Raw genomic sequence first — 17269 nt, 5'->3', positions numbered from 1 at the left:
AGGTTTAGGTCAAGCATGTGAGTCGTATGGGCTTTGCCCTTCTTGTTTTACAACTAAAATGAGTAAACAAAATGTAGCTTCTGGTCTTCAAAAATCATACTTTAAGTCCTGGTTCTAATTGACACATGTAACATATATTAGAGCTCTAATATCAATTTATTGAGGTGCCCAAATAATAAAACAAAAACCTAGTAGGCTTGCCTAATACCAAGGTAGGCAGGGAAGAAAGGCAGGTACCCTGTGCAGGCCATGAAGTAGGAATAAAATGATGTTGCTGGTTCCAAAGCTACCCAGGAGTAAGTCCTGACTGCCCACATCAGCAGCATAATCTGAAAGCCAAGAAAATACAAAAGTTGATACCACCGCAAGCCATTCATTTCCAAAGTATTGTGGTATCTGTGACGAAAGGACATCCTTGGGACCTGCACAAAAGTTTCCCAACATCGCAGCTCGCCTTTCATGGCAGGTAAACTTTGCTAACAGGGATGAGATTCTTCCGCCAATTGGCGGAATTCCCCCCAAAAGTTTGTTCCCAGGACCATTTTTCTGAATCGTCTAAATCCGTTGAGAAAAAATGGGGGGGGGGGGGGGGGGGGGGGGGGGGGGGGTAGAGTAGTTGTTGTGGTTCCATTGGATTCGATCTGTAAAGTCCTACCTACAACCCTAAAGTCGATTTTCCAGATCAAATCTCCGATAAAATAATGACAACATAACCTCCGTATCGAAGGAAGTAGACCTTCGACCCGAATATGAACTTTCCATTTGGGACTAAGTTTCCCTTTCACTGAGTGTCTTCATTCCAAAAATTCATAAACGGGCTGATTCAGCTGTCGGCTTTAGCCTGCTTAACAAAGATGGCGTCATTGTCATTTGTTTCTACACATGTGTGTGTGAAGTTGTACTTGTAATTGTACGGTTTTAAATTGGAGAGATGTGCATGAATTAATTATAGTGTACTGGCTTTCGTCTTCAGAGCTGCAATTGTGGCCGCAGTTTACTTCCCTCTAAACTATTAGTACTTCTTCAGCTAACATATGGCACTCAAGCAATTTATTTAGGTCCAGTTCTTTTATCAATACCTTACAAGCACCATTGGTCATTGTGCAAGTAAATTGTGCCGTTTCTAAAATTTGTGAAAATTCCTGAGCTAAAGTTACTTAAATTTTGCACATATGACTGACAAAAGGTTGTATGCTTCTACTGCTCGGACTCATTTCCAAGTCTTTTTTTATGGTCAAAGTGTCAAAAAATCTTCAATTTCCTCCAAAAACACTTTTAGGGAATCTCATCTCTGTGCTAAAGATAACAGGCTGATACAACAGAAATGTCCTTTCAAGAGAAGTGTCCCTTCATCATAGGTGCCACTGGAACAGTATAAAAAGGCATAAACAGTCAAAAAGAAAATACACCTAAATGAAAATGATTGACCTTCACCGGATCACGCTTTGGACTAAACAGTCTGGATGATGTGAGTGTGGGTCGTACAGGGCCCACGCAATCCGAATACGGATAAACTTGTTCCCGCCTCTTTGCACAGTGGGGGTTGTACACGAATCCCACAACATCTGAATAGGGATAAACACAATTAAATACCTTCTTTAATTAATCCCATATGAAGATTGGGTTGTCCACGACCCAGAAAGCATGATGTAGGTTAAACGACCACGAAATAGCATGTATGGATTTTGACAGCTACCCTGGAGAAGTCTGTATGCCCAAATGATGTTCTACATCTCAACCCTAACAGCTCTAAAATCTTCTTCTTTCAGGGAACCCTTGGACAGACTTTACAACATGCTGAGATTTTCATTTTAAAGCACACATCTTCATCTTCTGTTTCCTTATAATAAAGCACACAACTCATCAAAAGTGCTGTACAGCATGCTTTTGATCAATCTTGTTTTTTGACTCACATGCGAAGCAAAAGTGAGTCTATGTACTCACCCGAGTCGTCCGTCCGTCCGGACGTCCGGAAAACTTTAACGTTGGATATTTCTTGGACACTATTCAGTCTATCAGTACCAAATTTGGCAAGATGGTGTATGATGACAAGGCCCCAAAAAACATACATAGCATCTTGACCTTGCTTCAAGGTCAAGGTCGCAGGGGCCATAAATGTTGCCTAAAAACCAGCTATTTTTCACATTTTTCCCATTTTCTCTGAAGTTTTTGAGATTCAATACCTCACCTATATATGATATATAGGGAAAAGTAAGCCCCATCTTTTGATACCAGTTTGGTTTACCTTGCTTCAAGGTCAAGGTCACAGGAGCTCTTCAAAGTTGGATTGTATACATATTTTGAAGTGACCTTGACCCTGAACTATGGAAGATAACTGTTTCAAACTTAAAAATTATGTGGGGCACATGTTATGCTTTCATCATGAGACACATTTGGTCACATATGATCAAGGTCAAGGTCACTTTGACCCTTATGAAATGTGACCAAAATAAGGTAGTGAACCACTAAAAGTGACCATATCTCATGGTAGAAAGAGCCAATAAGCACCATTGTACTTCCTATGTCTTGAATTAACAGCTTTGTGTTGCATGACCTTGGATGACCTTGACCGGTCAAGGTCACATGTATTTTGGTAGGAAAAATGTGTAAAGCAGTTCTTAGTGTATGATGTCATTGCTAGGTTTAGTTATTTGACCTTGACCCTGAGGGTCAAGGTCATGTCAAGGTCAAGCATGTGAGTCGTATGGGCTTTGCCCTTCTTGTTCTCCCTATTCTCAAACCACGGACAGGTCTGTGTGTATGCAGATGAATGAACATTAATTCACTTGCATCTTCAGCCCAAACATTCCCACCTACTTCCATTTACTGACAAACACAGAGTTCAGGCAGACATACACTTTTCACTTGCAAATCTATAAGCACATTTCGAGCAAAACACTGTCCGAAGCCGAAGAGTAAAAGCAGACAAAATATGATCTTAAAATTGTATCAACTTCAGTACTTACAGGAAGAAAAAACATCGCTGTAAGCTAAAAATACACAGAACATTTATATTTCAGGACTAGCTTGCATAAAATTGAGGACTTACAGCTATTCTACTCATCAGGACAGCTTTCTTGTGGTTTGGGGAGGTAAACCGAAGAGCCATGAAGGACAGAGCTGCTGTTCCAACGTGAACACCTCCTCCCACTTGGAGCAGATGAGTGTGGAGTGCATCAGCTTTCATCTGAAAAAAATCAGATTATTTTCAGATGGCACTAAAGGAGGATTGCTTCTTGACAAAATCTGAGCTCTTACTAAGATATGTCCCCATCCCTCCCCCAGCCTCCATCCTTTCACACAATACAGTGTTCTAGATGATCGAACGTGTAGATATTGTACGTGTACGTGTAGATATTGTGTTACACGTGACTCACTTTTTTCTTAAAGGTTCCAAATGCCCAAATGCATACGTTGTTTTGCTCCAACCAAGACTGCAGATCTTTAGAACAAGCAATCATGAGTTGCCAATACATCAGCACAGATTTTTTAATGTTCCTAGAAATGAAAGATTGTGTGACATGTGCGATAAAAATGAATTAGGTGATGAGTTTCACTATTTGTTCAGTTGTACCGACGAAAGTATAGTGTCTGAAAGAAGAAAATTAATTAGTCCTTATTACCGATCTCACCCAAATTGTTTAAAATATGAACAGTTAATGAATTGTAAATCTAAGATAAAACTAATGAAGCTAGCAAGATTTGTAGCCCATGTTATGATTTTAGTATGTTAGCGTTACATCTAGTTTCTTTATTGGTATGTATATATATATATATACGACTTGTGTCTGTCTGTGTGTCTGTGTGTCTGTGTGTCTGTCTGTGAGTTCGCGATGCACGGCCAAAGTTCTCGATGGATCTGCTTCAAATTTGGTGGGCATATTCAGGTAGACCCGGGACAGGACACAACCTGGTCGATATTTCAACACGTGCTCTCAGCGCGCAGCGCTGAACCGATTTTGGTTCCACCTCAGCTACCCGGGCCCCCATACCGACACACCAAAGCCGCTACACCACATCACAACGCCAAAGTTCTCGGTGGATCTTTTTCAAATTTGGACACCGTATTCAGCTACACCCCGGACACAATATCATCGATGAGATATTTCAACACGTGCTCTCAGCGCGCAGCGCTAAACCGATTTTGGTTTTTGTGTTCATTTCACCATTATAAGTAACTCTTCCTTATCTTCTCCAGTGTTTTGCGTTTATCTCCCTTCCTTCGTGTGGCTTCAATCCATATTCCCGTTTGTAAGTTACTATTTTTAGAATGTCACTGCGCTGTCCACAACGCTTCCCTTGCACCCGTAAGTTGTTCTTACTGTCAAAGTGAAAAGGTCGAATCAATTTATAGCCACGCGAAAAATACACTCTCACCTATCTCTATATATTTATAGATATAGATATACATATATATATACGGCTTCTCTGTGTGTGTGTGTGTGTGTGGGCAAAAACCTGTGTATTGTAGAGTTCTGTTTGTGATGTGGTCTAGCGGCTTTTGTCTGTCTGTATGTTCTGGCATTTGAGAAGCCACAGCAGATAATATAGGGCTAAGAAATAAGCTCTAAAATCTCAATCCCGTTTGACAGGACTTCGCCTTCAAAGGTGATTGTGGTGAACCGCCACGCTGTCTGTCTCTGTCTCGCGATTCACCCCGGCGAAGCCGGGTATTCCTCTAGCCGCGATTATCTCCCTTCCCCCGTGTGGCAATGCCGGGTCCCAGGCGCAGCCTGGTATTCGGCTCTACTTCTTCCCAGTGAAGCCGGTACCCGGCGAAGCGGGTAATCATCTAGTGTATATATATGTAATACATGCTTTTGTTTTGTGTTTTTACAAAAGATGCATGGCATAATGGTATTGCCAATTTATTTCGGCTGTATATTATCGTTGTCCGCTTAATGTATACATATTATCTGCCTGATTTCTTACCTGATTTTGTTAAACCTATTTTTCTTTTTGTTTGCATGTATGGAAGTGTATATTGCCAATTTAATTTGGTCGTATAGTATTGTTGTATTTGTCCGCTCAATTTGTATACATATATTAACTGTCTGATTTGTTACCTTTTTTTGTTAAAGTTATATCTTTGTTTCAAAGCCCTCTGGGCCCAAAACAATAAAATACTTGACTTGACTTGACTTGACTTGACAAACGCGAGATGTAAAAACTAGATTTGATGACGTTACTCGTACACGTTCCCGTACACGTGCTGAAAAGTGCCACATCTAGATCTTGCTAATGACAAACCACACCGAATAAAGAAACCAAGACGGCTCTTCTTGACCCCCTCTTATAAAGGGGGATCTCTGACCTCCCAAGCGAAAAAAGTTTGAGACTTCATAATGCCAATAATGGTGTGATGTTAAAATTCAGTCACTACTTTTGCATGTCTTCCAGGAACTGAACAAGAATTTCCTAGAACGAAGTTTGTCTGGGCGACTTTGTATCAGCAATATATACAAGGGTGGGACTGAAAACTGTCATGAATCCTGAACCTCAACCGAACAAAAAAAACAAAAAAACAAAACAAAAGAGAGAGAAACAAAAGAGGCCATAATCGAATCCGGATTTCCGGCATACATACCGGAAGAATCCCACCCATGAATATAATACAAGATACCACGTTCATCTGTCTCATGTAAACAATCATATTCACCATCACAGACCTGGGATCATGGGATAACAGCACCCTTCAACTTTGACACATATTCACCATCACAGACCTGGGATCATGGGATAACAGCACCCTTCAACTTTGACACATATTCACCATCACAGACCTGGGATCATGGGATAACAGCACCCTTCAACTGCTCCCATGGGGTCGCCTTCACGCGGCGGGAGCGTTTAAACAGAGCTACCCCACCCCTTTACTTCTCTTCTTTTGTCTTATTTCTGCCTTACCAGTCCTTTCACCTATATTTCCTTCCAAGAAAACTCTCCCTACTATTCCCTGCAGTTTTCCAATTCTTTTCTTGTTGTCTTATTTCTACCTGACTGGATCCATCACCTTTATTTCACTTACCAAAAGTCTTCTTTTCCACATCCTTATTTCTCTGCACCCCGCATGTCGTAAGAGGCGACTAACGGATTCTGTTTCTCCTTTTACCCTTGTTAAGTGGTTCTTGTATAGAATATAGTCAATGTTTGTAAAGATTTTAGTCAAGCAGTATGTAAGAAATGTTTAGTCCTTTGTACTGGAAACTTGCATTCTCCCAGTAAGGTCATATATTGTACTACGTTGCAAGCCCCTGGAGCAATTTTTTGATTAGTGCTTTTGTGAACAAGAAACACTTAACAAGTGGCTCTATCCCATCTCCCCCCTTTCCCCTATCCCATCTCCCCCCTTTCCCTCGTCGCGATATAACCTTCGTGGTTGAAAACGACGTTAAACACCAAATAAAGTAAAAGAAAGTAAACCCTTCAACTTTGACACATATTCACCATCACAGACCTGGGATCATGGGATAACAGCACCCTTCAAATTTGACACATATCAAACGTCTACAGCCTGGCTGCTTTCTGTGCCAAGTGGGATTTAATTATTTTTAAAAAATTAATTTTATGGCTGACACCTATGTTCTTTCTTTCTTTATTTGGTGTTTAACGTTGTTTTCAACCACGAAGGTTATATCGCGACGGGGAAAGGGGGGAGATGGGATAGAGCCACTTGTCAATTGTTTCTTGTTCACAAAAGCACTAATCAAAAATTTGCTCCAGGGGCTTGCAACGTAGTACAATATATTACCTTACTGGGAGAATGCAAGTTTCCAGTACAAAGGACTTAACATTTCTTACATACTGCTTGACTAAAATCTTTACAAATCTATACAAGAAACACTTAACAAGGGTAAAAAGAGAAACAGAATCCGTTAGTCGCCTCTTACAACATGCTGGGGAGCATCGGGTAAATTCTTCCCCCTAACCCGCGGGGGGGGGGACACCTATGTGAATCTGTGACTAAATTAGAGCGCTTATTATGTCCCTTTGTCTTATACCAGGGTTCGACACTAGCAGGGGCGGGGGGCGGAACGCCCCAGAGTTTTGTGTTCCGCCCCAAACATTGCCGAAGCTTTGGGGCCCACTCCGCCCCAGGATAAATTCCAACAATGACAAACCGAAAATTCTAATGCCAGAGCCAATCACTAAAAATCGCCAGTCAAAGTCGTCACTGAAATTTGCGTTACGTTACGATCAATGCCGCAGTCAAGAAAAAAAAACCATTGAAATCGTCGAAGGACAATGCCGCAAGGGAAATAACTCCCAGATTGCGCTCTCTAGCGTGAGAGATAAGTATCGCCTTCAAATGCCAAACGCAAAATGAGGCAACATTATGAACATATCCCTGGTGTAAAAAAACCATGGAAATGAAGATGAAGAACAGGGTGGAGAGAAACGAAAAAAGGAGACCGATGCAGCCAAAAGCGCGAAGCGCTGTCGTAATTTCAATGTCAAATGGTTGAAAGAATGTGTACGATGAAGAAAAACAGACAATGCATTGCCGCACGTGAATACTGAGAGTGGGCCCCAGATTTTTGTTTTCCGCCCCAGCAATTTCCATCTCTGGGGCCAGTGTGGCCCCAGGCCAAATAAGTTAGTGTCGACCCCTGTATACCCTGTCTCACTTGGTTCTCCCCCTTCTTCTTCTGCATTCATGAGCTGCCACTGTCCCCCCCGCGAATTAGGGGGAAGAATTTACCCGATGCTCCCCAGCATGTCGTAAGAGGCGACTAACGGATTCTGTTTCTCCTTTTACCCTTGTTAAGTGTTTCTTGTATAGAATATAGTCCATTTTTGTACAGATTTTAGTCAAGCAGTATGTAAGAAATGTTAAGTCCTTTGTACTGGAAACTTGCATTCTCCCAGTAAGGTCATATATTGTACTACGTTGCAAGCCCCTGGAGCAAATTTTTGATTAGTGCTTTTGTGAACAAGAAACAATTGACAAGTGGCTCTATCCCATCTCCCCCCTTTCCCCGTCGCGATATAACCTTGAATGGTTGAAAACGACGTTAAACACCAAATAAAGAAAGAAAAGCTGCCACTGTCATGAACACAAGTGTTTTTTGTGGTGGTGTTGTTTTTTCTCACACCTGTATGACTGTTTTTTCCAGGGGATGTGTGCTGGGTGTTTTCCTGTTTCTTAACCCACGAAACAATGACATGGATTAGGCCAACAAAAAAAAAAAAGGTCTGTTTACAGTAACATAGGGTGAAAAAATAGGGTCGGTAGGTCGATTTTTTTTCTTCTTTTTTTTTCCATTTTTTTTTTGTTAAATTTTTTTTTTCTCCCCTCTCTATGACGTTTCACAGTTCATTTCTTCTCATCAATCCCTGTTTTTGCCCAACATAACTATAAACAGTACTTTGAGCTTACCTCACTTCTGTCGTCTGCTGTTTGAGCGCAAACAGCTCTATTTTGGATGCGGTGTTTATTTCAGACGATCCAAAAAAAAGATTAGGGTCGGGCCTAAAAACTAGGGTCGGTCGGGTTACCGTAAACAGACCTTTTTTGGGGGGGGCATTACAGGATATTTACTGTGCATACTTGGTCTCTGCCTACGTGTACACACGGAGGGAGGGATAAGGCACTAGCAAGTCTGCACAAAAGACAACCAGGAAGATGGGGAAAATCTCCACCCTTAACCTATCAGGCGCAATGGAATTTGAACACCAAACCTTCCACACAGGAGGCTGACCCGTCTGACTTGGCAGGCATGGGAATTCTCCTCTGATCTGAGGATTTCCGAGAAAAGCTACACATTTCAGAGAGAAAAACATTCCTCTTCCGAGAAAAAAAAAATCGAAAAAGACAATCTGCCTCGTATGACCAATGTCCTCCATAAAACTGTCCCTTCATTCAGTGAGATTCCGCCCGCATGAGTCACTTTTGCAAGAGTTTGAAAGAGCCTACAAGTGGCGAACACAAAGCGGGCGATCATAATATTGAACGCAGGTGAATTCAGTTAAAGGATTAAAATGATCGTTGGTTACTGACAATACAAAACGTATTAAATTTGGTCAGGTTTTTTGCTGAGTAAAATTCAAGAAACATACTCCCAGAATGCGCCAGATTGCACAGATTTTAATCTAGATTTCAAAACAATTCCAGGGTAGCATGCCCCCGAAGCACCCTTAGTTTTCATACAATTTTCTTCAAATGAATTCCCATGCCTGCTTAGTTCTTCTTCTTCTGCGTTCATGGGCTGAAACTCCCACATACACTCATGTTTTTTGCACGAGTGGGGTTTTACGTGTATAACCCGCCATTCAGGCAGCCATACGCCGCTTTCGGAGGCTGCATGTTTGGTATTTTCGTGTTTCTTTAACCCACCGAACTCTAACATGGATTACAGGATCTTTTCCGTGCGCGCTTGGTCTTGTGCTTGAGTGTACACACGAAGGGGGATAAGGCACTAGCAGGTCTGCAATTGCATTGACCTGGGAGATTGGAAAAATCTCCATCCTTAACCCACCAGGCGGAAGCGGCCGGGATTTGAACTCATGACCTTCCGATCAAGAGGCCGATCTCTTATCTTATCCACAAAAGGCCACTGTGCCCGCTGAAGTTCTGATTGAAGTTTTATCTCGTGAAAGAAATGTAGCTTACCCCACACAAGGAGAGAATGACATCAGGAATAAGTAGGTCAGGGATGGCGTAGCAGAGTGCAAAAGCGATGTCAACTTGGAGAAACAGGTCAACCTTGGAAGCGACGCCTCGTCTGTTAGCTTTTCCCCCCAGATACAGGTGAAACCCACTCACACCTGCCCAAGCTGCATTGCCGAACACTCCGTAGTACAGGTGCTGAAAGCGGAAGAATTTTCCTACTTAATTCAAAATATACCTTTGTGATTAACAAAGAGTGCATAGTCTCTTAGTTTAGACACAGAAGAAGCTCCCTTTTGAAACTTAAAAAAATCTGAAAAAGGAGGTCTTAAAAAGGAGGTAGTCTTAAAACTTAAAATGGAGACAAACTTACAGAGATTCTGAGTTTGTCTGTACGAGACATGCCTAAATTTGTGAACAAACGTTGCGATTTTATTTTGATATAATTATGAAGACAGAATTAATCAATTAATGATTTGACATAATTGGGTATGATGATAAAATTGAAACGATGAAATGATTAATGCATACATGTATGAATCACCGTTCATACATCCATTTACCACACGAAAACCTCTGGTACACCAGCACACAACCTCTGGTACACCAGCACACAACCTCTGGTACACCAGCACACAACCTCTGGTACACCAGCACACAACCTCTGGTACACCAGCACACAACCTCTGGTACACCAGCACACAACCTCTGGTACACCACCACACAACCTCTGGTACACCAGCACACAACCTCTGCCAACTTGATGCACACACAAGAACCTAACGCTTCCTAGCGTATCTAAATTGTACTTGCAGTACCTATCACAGTGCCCAAAATAAAACCTGCATATAAAGCTTACAGGGATGGCCAAATCGTCCGCCCGGTCACAGGGGCGAGTAAAAAATCCGCTGGGCTAGTAGAAACCGCCTGGCAACTCGCCCGGCTGGCCAATGAAAATTCTGATCAAATGCGACCCTTTTGGTTGTAATATCGGATTTTAAAGCCATCTAAACACTGTAGATCAAATGTGGTATGTTACAATTGTGAGATTTGGCCATCCCTGAGCTTATTAGCTTATCTGAAAGCAAAAAAATTGGTTATTAAATATGTTTCAAAAGAAAAGTTTTGAGGAGAGAGAAAAATCACACCCTTAGGGCCTTACCATGGGATTGAAGATGCCAGCATAAAAATGTCCGAACGTGATGATCAGTGTTGCAAGGCCAGCTCCCTGCAAAAAAAGAACATGGCATCCACATTGTAAGGAGTACCAGGGTTACATAAACTTACAACGAACAGTGATAGAGAACATAAACATTTTCCTCTTATTACTAGATTCACAATATTCAGCACACTCCTTATCCATAAAAGTACTGTAGCTGTAAGCAAACGTATTGACATACTACAGCCAATTGGATTAATTATGTACATGGATGCAAGCTAAGAACTAAAATTGAAGAACTCAAAAGCGCCAGTCATTATGTCATATAAATATATTGGGGTACCCCCCTTTTCAGACCTACATTTCTTTAAGAAAATCATGTCTTTAAAATATGGGGTACCCCTATCTATATATTATCTATACATATAAATAAAAGAGAGTGTCTGTCTGTCTGTGTGTGTGTGTGTGTGTCTGTCTGTGGTCGCCATACCTCTGAGATGGCAAGAGGCAGGAACAAGATAGTGTGCACGTACACTCCCTAGGTGCCGCAGATGTGCACCTGGGTTTTAGTTTCTTGATTCATTGTTTCCTTTCTCAGATTATGGACCTCCCATTTATTGAATACAGCCTATATGGTGCAAGACCAGTTCAGTGCCTACTGTTCACCTGTAGCAAGCACATCATGCCAGTGATATTAGAGACTCGCTATTGCTCCTGTGAGGGGAAGAAATGAAGAATGAAAAATTAACTGGACAGTTCCGGAAATTTCTAGAAGGTAAGGGAGATAACTCTTTTTTGTCTGTGGTCGGCATACCTCTGAGATGGCAAGAGGCAGGAACAAGATAGTGTGCACGTACACTCCCTAGGTGCCGCAGATGTGCACCTGGGTTTTAGTTTCTTGATTCATTGTTTCCTTTTTCAGATTATGGACCTCCCATTTATTGAATACAGCCTATATGGTGCAAGACCAGTTCAGTGCCTACTGTTCACCTGTAGCAAGCACATCATGCCAGTGATATTAGAGACTCGCTATTGCTCCTATGAGGGGAAGAAATGAAGAATGAAAAATTAACTGGACAGTTCCGGAAATTTCTAGAAGGTAAGGGAGATAACTCTTTTTTTGTATCCAAACAAAGGAGGTAAAGCTAATGATAATGGGATAGCGAGCGTCTTAAATTGCTACAGGGCTCCGCTTACTCCCGGGCGAAGCCGGGCTTAACTGCTAGTACATATAAATAAAAGAGAGTGTCTGTCTGTCTGTGTGTGTGTGTCTGTCTGTGGTCGCCATACCTCAGAGATGGCAAAAGATAAGCACAAGATATTTTGCATGCACACTGCCCTGGACCCACAAATGTGCACCTGGGTTTTAGTTTCTCCAGACATTGTTTCCTTCCTCGGATAATTATCCTCCCCATCTATCAATACAGTCTATATAGTGCAAGGGAGGTAAGTCATGCTTTGTCACCCACGGAAGGGAGGTAACTCTCATCAAACCAGTATACTGTGTCATTCTCAAGGGTTACCCCCCGCCCGCTATCATCCCGCCGCCCCCCCCCCCCCCCCCCCCCCCCCCCCCCACACACACACACTAACCCTGCTCCCCCTCCCTGCCTTCCAGATCATCGCGAATAATGTTTACGAAACGATCGCCTCAGTGAAAGATCACGAGAATTTACAGATTTCTCTCCCCTGTTCAAAAAGGTATGACGCGCTCACTCATGAGGTATGCGTGCTTTGATCAGACGGTAACTACAGTGGGTGTGAGAAGGGGTAAACAAATCACGAAGAACACGTTGAACCAAATAGAAACTTGCCTTGCCTATACATCCAAATGTATGAGCTCACACTGTCATTTTTCTTATCCACATTGGAATAAGATTCGAGAGGTTTCTGAGAGAGGGGAGAGCAGAAACACCCGGGCGAAGCCGGGCCTGACTGCTAGTATATATATAAACGACACAATATCTTGAATGTATACCACAGTTCGCGACAGCAGCAGGGCCGTGGTGCATGTCGGGTCCTTGGAGTCTTTCAACAGAAGGAAGGCAATGGCTGGCATGAGGCAGTAGCAGATGTAGACGTTACACAGGTAACCATGGGCTGCATCAATTGGTATGCCACTTGTCTGCAACACAAACACATAATATTGATAACCACTGTGTGACTTTTTTACATTTAGTCAAGTTTTGACTAAATGTTTTAACGTAGGGGGGGAATCGAGACGAGGGTGTGGTGTATGTGTGTGCGTGTGTGTAGAGCGATTCAGACTAAACTACTGGGCCGATCTTTATGAAATTTGACATGAGAGTTCCTGGGTATGATATCCCCGGACGTTTTTTTCCTTTTTTCGATAAATACCTTTGATGACATCATATCCGGCTTTTTGTAAAAGTTGAGGCGGCACTGTCACACCCTCATTTTTCAATTAAATTGATTGAAATTTTGGCAAAGCAATCTTCGACGAAGGCCGGGGTTTGGTATTGCATTTCAGCTTGGTGGCTTAAAAACTAATGAGTGAGTTTGGTCATTAAAAATCGGAAACTTGTAATTAAAATTATTTTTTTATTAAACGATCTAAAAACAATTTCATCTTATTCTTCGTCATTTTCTGATTCCAAAAACATATATACATATGTTATATTTGGATTAAAAACAATCTCTGAAAATTAAAAATATAAAAATTATGATCAAAATTAAATTTCCGAAATCGATTTAAAAACTATTTCATCTTATTCCTTGTCGGTTCCTGATTCCAAAAACATATAGATATGATATGTTTGGATTAAAAACACGCTCAGAAAGTTAAAACGAAGAGAGGTACAGTAAAGCGTGCTATGAAGCACAGCGCAACCGCTGCCGCGCCAAACAGGCTCGTCACTTTCACTGCGTTTTGCACTCGCGGCGGACTACGTTCAGTTTCATTCTGTGAGTTCCACAGCTTGACTAAATGTAGTAATAAATTTCGCCTTGCGCGACTTGTTTTTTTAAAAATTTTCTTGTAAAAATTATTTTGAGGGATTGCTCCTATATTAATCTGTTTTCTGACAGTAGTTCTGGAGCTGCAGGTGTGTAGCTAAGATGTCATAAAACTTTATTTAAAAGCTTTGTCAATTTCAGATGTTTATAGTAGGCCGCCGCAATAAGGCGTGCAACAACATCTACCCACCCCCAACTTTTTTTGAAGCTCTGCCGAATTTACAGTGATATAGAATAAAGTATAGGCCTTTTCCTGACTTTCACCACCAAATCATGTCACTGGTGTTGGGTGGATCACAAGATAATTAGTAGTAGTAGGGACGGGGAATTTATTCTGGTAAACCTCGCAGCTTTTTAAGAGTCCCATCTCATTTCAGATTTTCGTTTATTATTATAACATGCTCACAATCGTTTTTCATCATTGACCATCACACTAATTATAGTTATACAATGACTCAATAATGATTCTTTCGTTGTCAAGCAAATTCTTGAAAGTGTTCTAAAATTGTAAGCACTGTAACATCTTGAGAACAAACTTTCACTGGGAAATTGTAACAATACCAATTATCAGATACTGGAAATTCAAAATGAAACATGAAAAAGCAGCTTCTTCTTCTTCTTCAGCGTTCCAGAATTTTTCTGGTTACGTGTGAGCTCGTTTGCCCATTTGGGTTCCCCACACTATACTCTGAGAGCATAGTCAGCTCACTCCGCTTTCATTGAGTAGGCATGCTGGGTATTTTCGTGTTTCCATATCCCACCAAACTCCGAATGGATTACAGGATCTTTTCCGTGCGCATTTGGTCTTGTGCTTGCGTGTACACACGAAGGGGGTTATAAAGTCACAAGCAGGTCTGCACATAAGTTGACCTGGGAGATCGGAAAAATCTCCACTCTTAACCCACCAGGCGGCAGCGACCGGGATTCGAACTCACGACCTCCCGATTAGGAGGCCGACGTCTTACCACCACGCCACTGCGCCCGTCAGCAAGTTGCAAGCGCCTATGCTCCGCCCCCACGGGGGACATCACGCAGAGTACTTTCCCTTGGACCACCACATAAAAACAACCTGTTCATGAAGTTTTTACAAACCAGCCACAAGCAGTTCTAGGCTTTTTCTTTTTTTCATGATGTCAACGCATTTGCCTCCCTTTAAAACCCCATACAGCGTTTACTGCGACTGTAATGGCCATGTCAGACGCACAACACAAAAGTGTTTGCTTTCTTTCTTCGAAGTGGATTCACAGCGCGCTGCGCGTTGTGCAGCGTTGCGATTTACAACGCGCGGCGCTACGAGGAGCGCTGCGATTCACGATGCGCGATGTATTCTGCTGTTACATTTTCCAGTTCACAATTGCAAAGTTTACAACAGCTACATCTATCTGATCTATTTGAGAAATAAAACTGAATAAAACTAAAAACAAAGCTCCATTCTCTCTGTCTCACTCTTTCAACTGAGTTCACCATATATCGCTGCGCCGATGTAAAACGTGCCTAAGTTCCGGCCTTGAATACTTGGCAGTCATATCACTACATGTCATTGCAATGGCTTCTACTATATGGAAAGCAGATGAGTTTTTAAACTGGGATGACGTTTTTAAACAAGTATCCGAGTACAGTGCCGCAGAACCACTGTTAATCGGTGTAACACCAGTTAACACTTCAGCAGCCATTTTGGAATTCGCGCATGCGCAGATCGTTTTTTTCGTGTTTTTTTTTCCCGTTGATTAGAACGCGTATATATATTCAGTCTGCAGAAAGTGCAATTTTGTAGTCTTGCAGCCCTGAAGTTGCTTTTGAGTGTCCAAAGAAAGAGTGTAAAGGTTCTAAGGATTACATCGGGCACACAAATACACGATTTTTCTTGTTGGCTGTAGCCTATGCGATGCTAACTTTTGTCTGTCTGTGCGTGCGTGTGTGATAGAAACTTTAACATTTGACTGAACACCGAAATACTAATTTTACCGGGTTATTATCCAAGCAACAGCTTCAAAGTATTGAAGCAATGATCAACATTTCGTCGGCACGTATGTAGATAAAGTGTGTATCCAAAGAAAACGGGTGGTGGTGGGTTTTGGGGGGGTAAAAACAGGTGACTGGTTTGTGTTGTGTGTGGTATGTAGACCAGGTCAGGGGTCAAGGTTAGGTCAGATCGCGTGAAGGATTGTGGTATAGATTCACTTCTCAGTTCTAACCGAGCTGCATTCGCCGATTCTGGGAAGACGATTTCACATTGTTCGGTTTCGTAGCGGCTCCAGAAAAAAATAGATAAAGAAGATACCAAAGGAGATTTCCTACAGGTTGATCTGCACAGCGTGTTTTCAGTGTCTGCGCGAGGAAGCGCTGTCGAAAGGGCAGTGTCGATCTCAGTGGCAGTCGTGTCCCAGTAAGTAGGCTACAGACAGACAGATCTTGATCTAGCGTCTCCCACTCTTGCACCGTGTCTATATCAGTATATATGCTTACTGTGTGTGTGTGTCTGTGTGACGGAGTGATTGAGTTTGTGTTACTGTTTGTCGATTTCTTACGGGAGCCTTGAAGGCTTCGCCTCTTGTTTTTCTGGTTGATTTGAACGCAGAGCAGATCGGTTTTTTCGAGTGTTTGTTTTTTCTCCTCTTTCGGGTTCCTTCTTCGTTCCATGTAAGCGCTGGAACTGTTAACTGGTGTATAGATTCACTTATAATAATAATAATAATAATAATAAATGAGCATTTATATAGCGCAACATCATAACTTTACAATTATGCTCTTATCTGGGACGTTTATATCTATACTTGAGATAATATAATAGAGGTAGGTGCAATCAAATGTTAAAAATGTTGCTGATAATCATACATGTACAAAAATAAAGCACGTCAACAATCTGCGCTGGTGAGAGCAATAGCCGCGCTCTGGGAATCGCTGCGCTGCACAACACGCCGCGCGCTCTGTGAATCGCCGCGCTGCACAGCGCGCCGCGCTCTGTGAATCGCTTGCCTTCTTTCTTGCTGAACCGGCCGCTCGAAACTCGCCGAGTACCGAGTCGGATAACAGGCGGAAGGTATCGTTCACTGGACCACTACTTTCATAGAAAGACTAGTCTATGAAAGTAGTGGTCCAGTGAACAATACCTTCCGCCTGTGGTCGGATTCAAACACTTGACATTCGTGTCAAACTATCAAGACTACTAACCTGCATCTGCTGCGACTTTACCGCGAATGGTATCGTGCATGCTGCAAACAGAAAAGCTAGGACTGCGTCTGCTATAAGCCATTTCTGTGTACTTATTCTGGTGGCCAAAATGGCAGACACAACCATCACAACCAGCCAAACCAACTCCACGACAGCTGCCATCGCGCGGACGCTTTCGCGGTCTCTTGCTGCTGAGTGGTTTTCACCAAAGCCCGCTGAGGACGCTACCTACCGCTGAGTCCGCGTAGACTCGAATTTGTATGGTGCCCAACACAATCCAAAACTGTAACATTTTGAGTACAGGCACAGGAAAAAGTGAGTCCCTTCGGTGGGTTTACCCCAACCGCTGAGCC

General features: G+C 42.3%; 1 protein-coding gene across 1 annotated transcript; it reads right to left on the bottom strand.

Moving 5' to 3' along the window:
• LOC138976170 (uncharacterized) lies at nt 1-17147 on the bottom strand. Its single transcript, XM_070349012.1, has 6 exons — nt 16917-17147; nt 12748-12894; nt 10773-10838; nt 9614-9808; nt 3050-3187; nt 1-329 (listed from the first exon to the last, which is right to left on the bottom strand). The coding sequence occupies exons 1-6, from the start codon at nt 17076-17078 to the stop codon at nt 189-191; spliced, it is 849 nt and encodes a 282-aa protein (XP_070205113.1). The 5' UTR covers nt 17079-17147; the 3' UTR covers nt 1-188.
• Nucleotides 17148-17269: the final 122 nt, after the last annotated feature.

Source organism: Littorina saxatilis, linkage group LG9 (genome assembly GCF_037325665.1).
Source record: "Littorina saxatilis isolate snail1 linkage group LG9, US_GU_Lsax_2.0, whole genome shotgun sequence".
Classification (NCBI taxonomy): Eukaryota; Metazoa; Mollusca; class Gastropoda; order Littorinimorpha; family Littorinidae; genus Littorina; species Littorina saxatilis.
This window is presented reverse-complemented; position numbering and strand designations above follow the sequence as displayed.

Excerpts from the sequence above, each read along its gene's own strand:
- LOC138976170 (XM_070349012.1), bottom strand. The coding sequence starts at position 17,078 with ATGGCAGCTGTCGTGGAGTTGGTTTGGCTGGTTGTGATGGTTGTGTCT. Across the intron at positions 9,809-10,772 it reads CTGGCATCTTCAATCCCATG|CACCTGTACTACGGAGTGTT; the intron begins GTAAGGCCCTAA and ends TTCCGCTTTCAG. Across the intron at positions 3,188-9,613 it reads TCATTCTCTCCTTGTGTGGG|ATGAAAGCTGATGCACTCCA; the intron begins GTAAGCTACATT and ends GATTTTTTTCAG.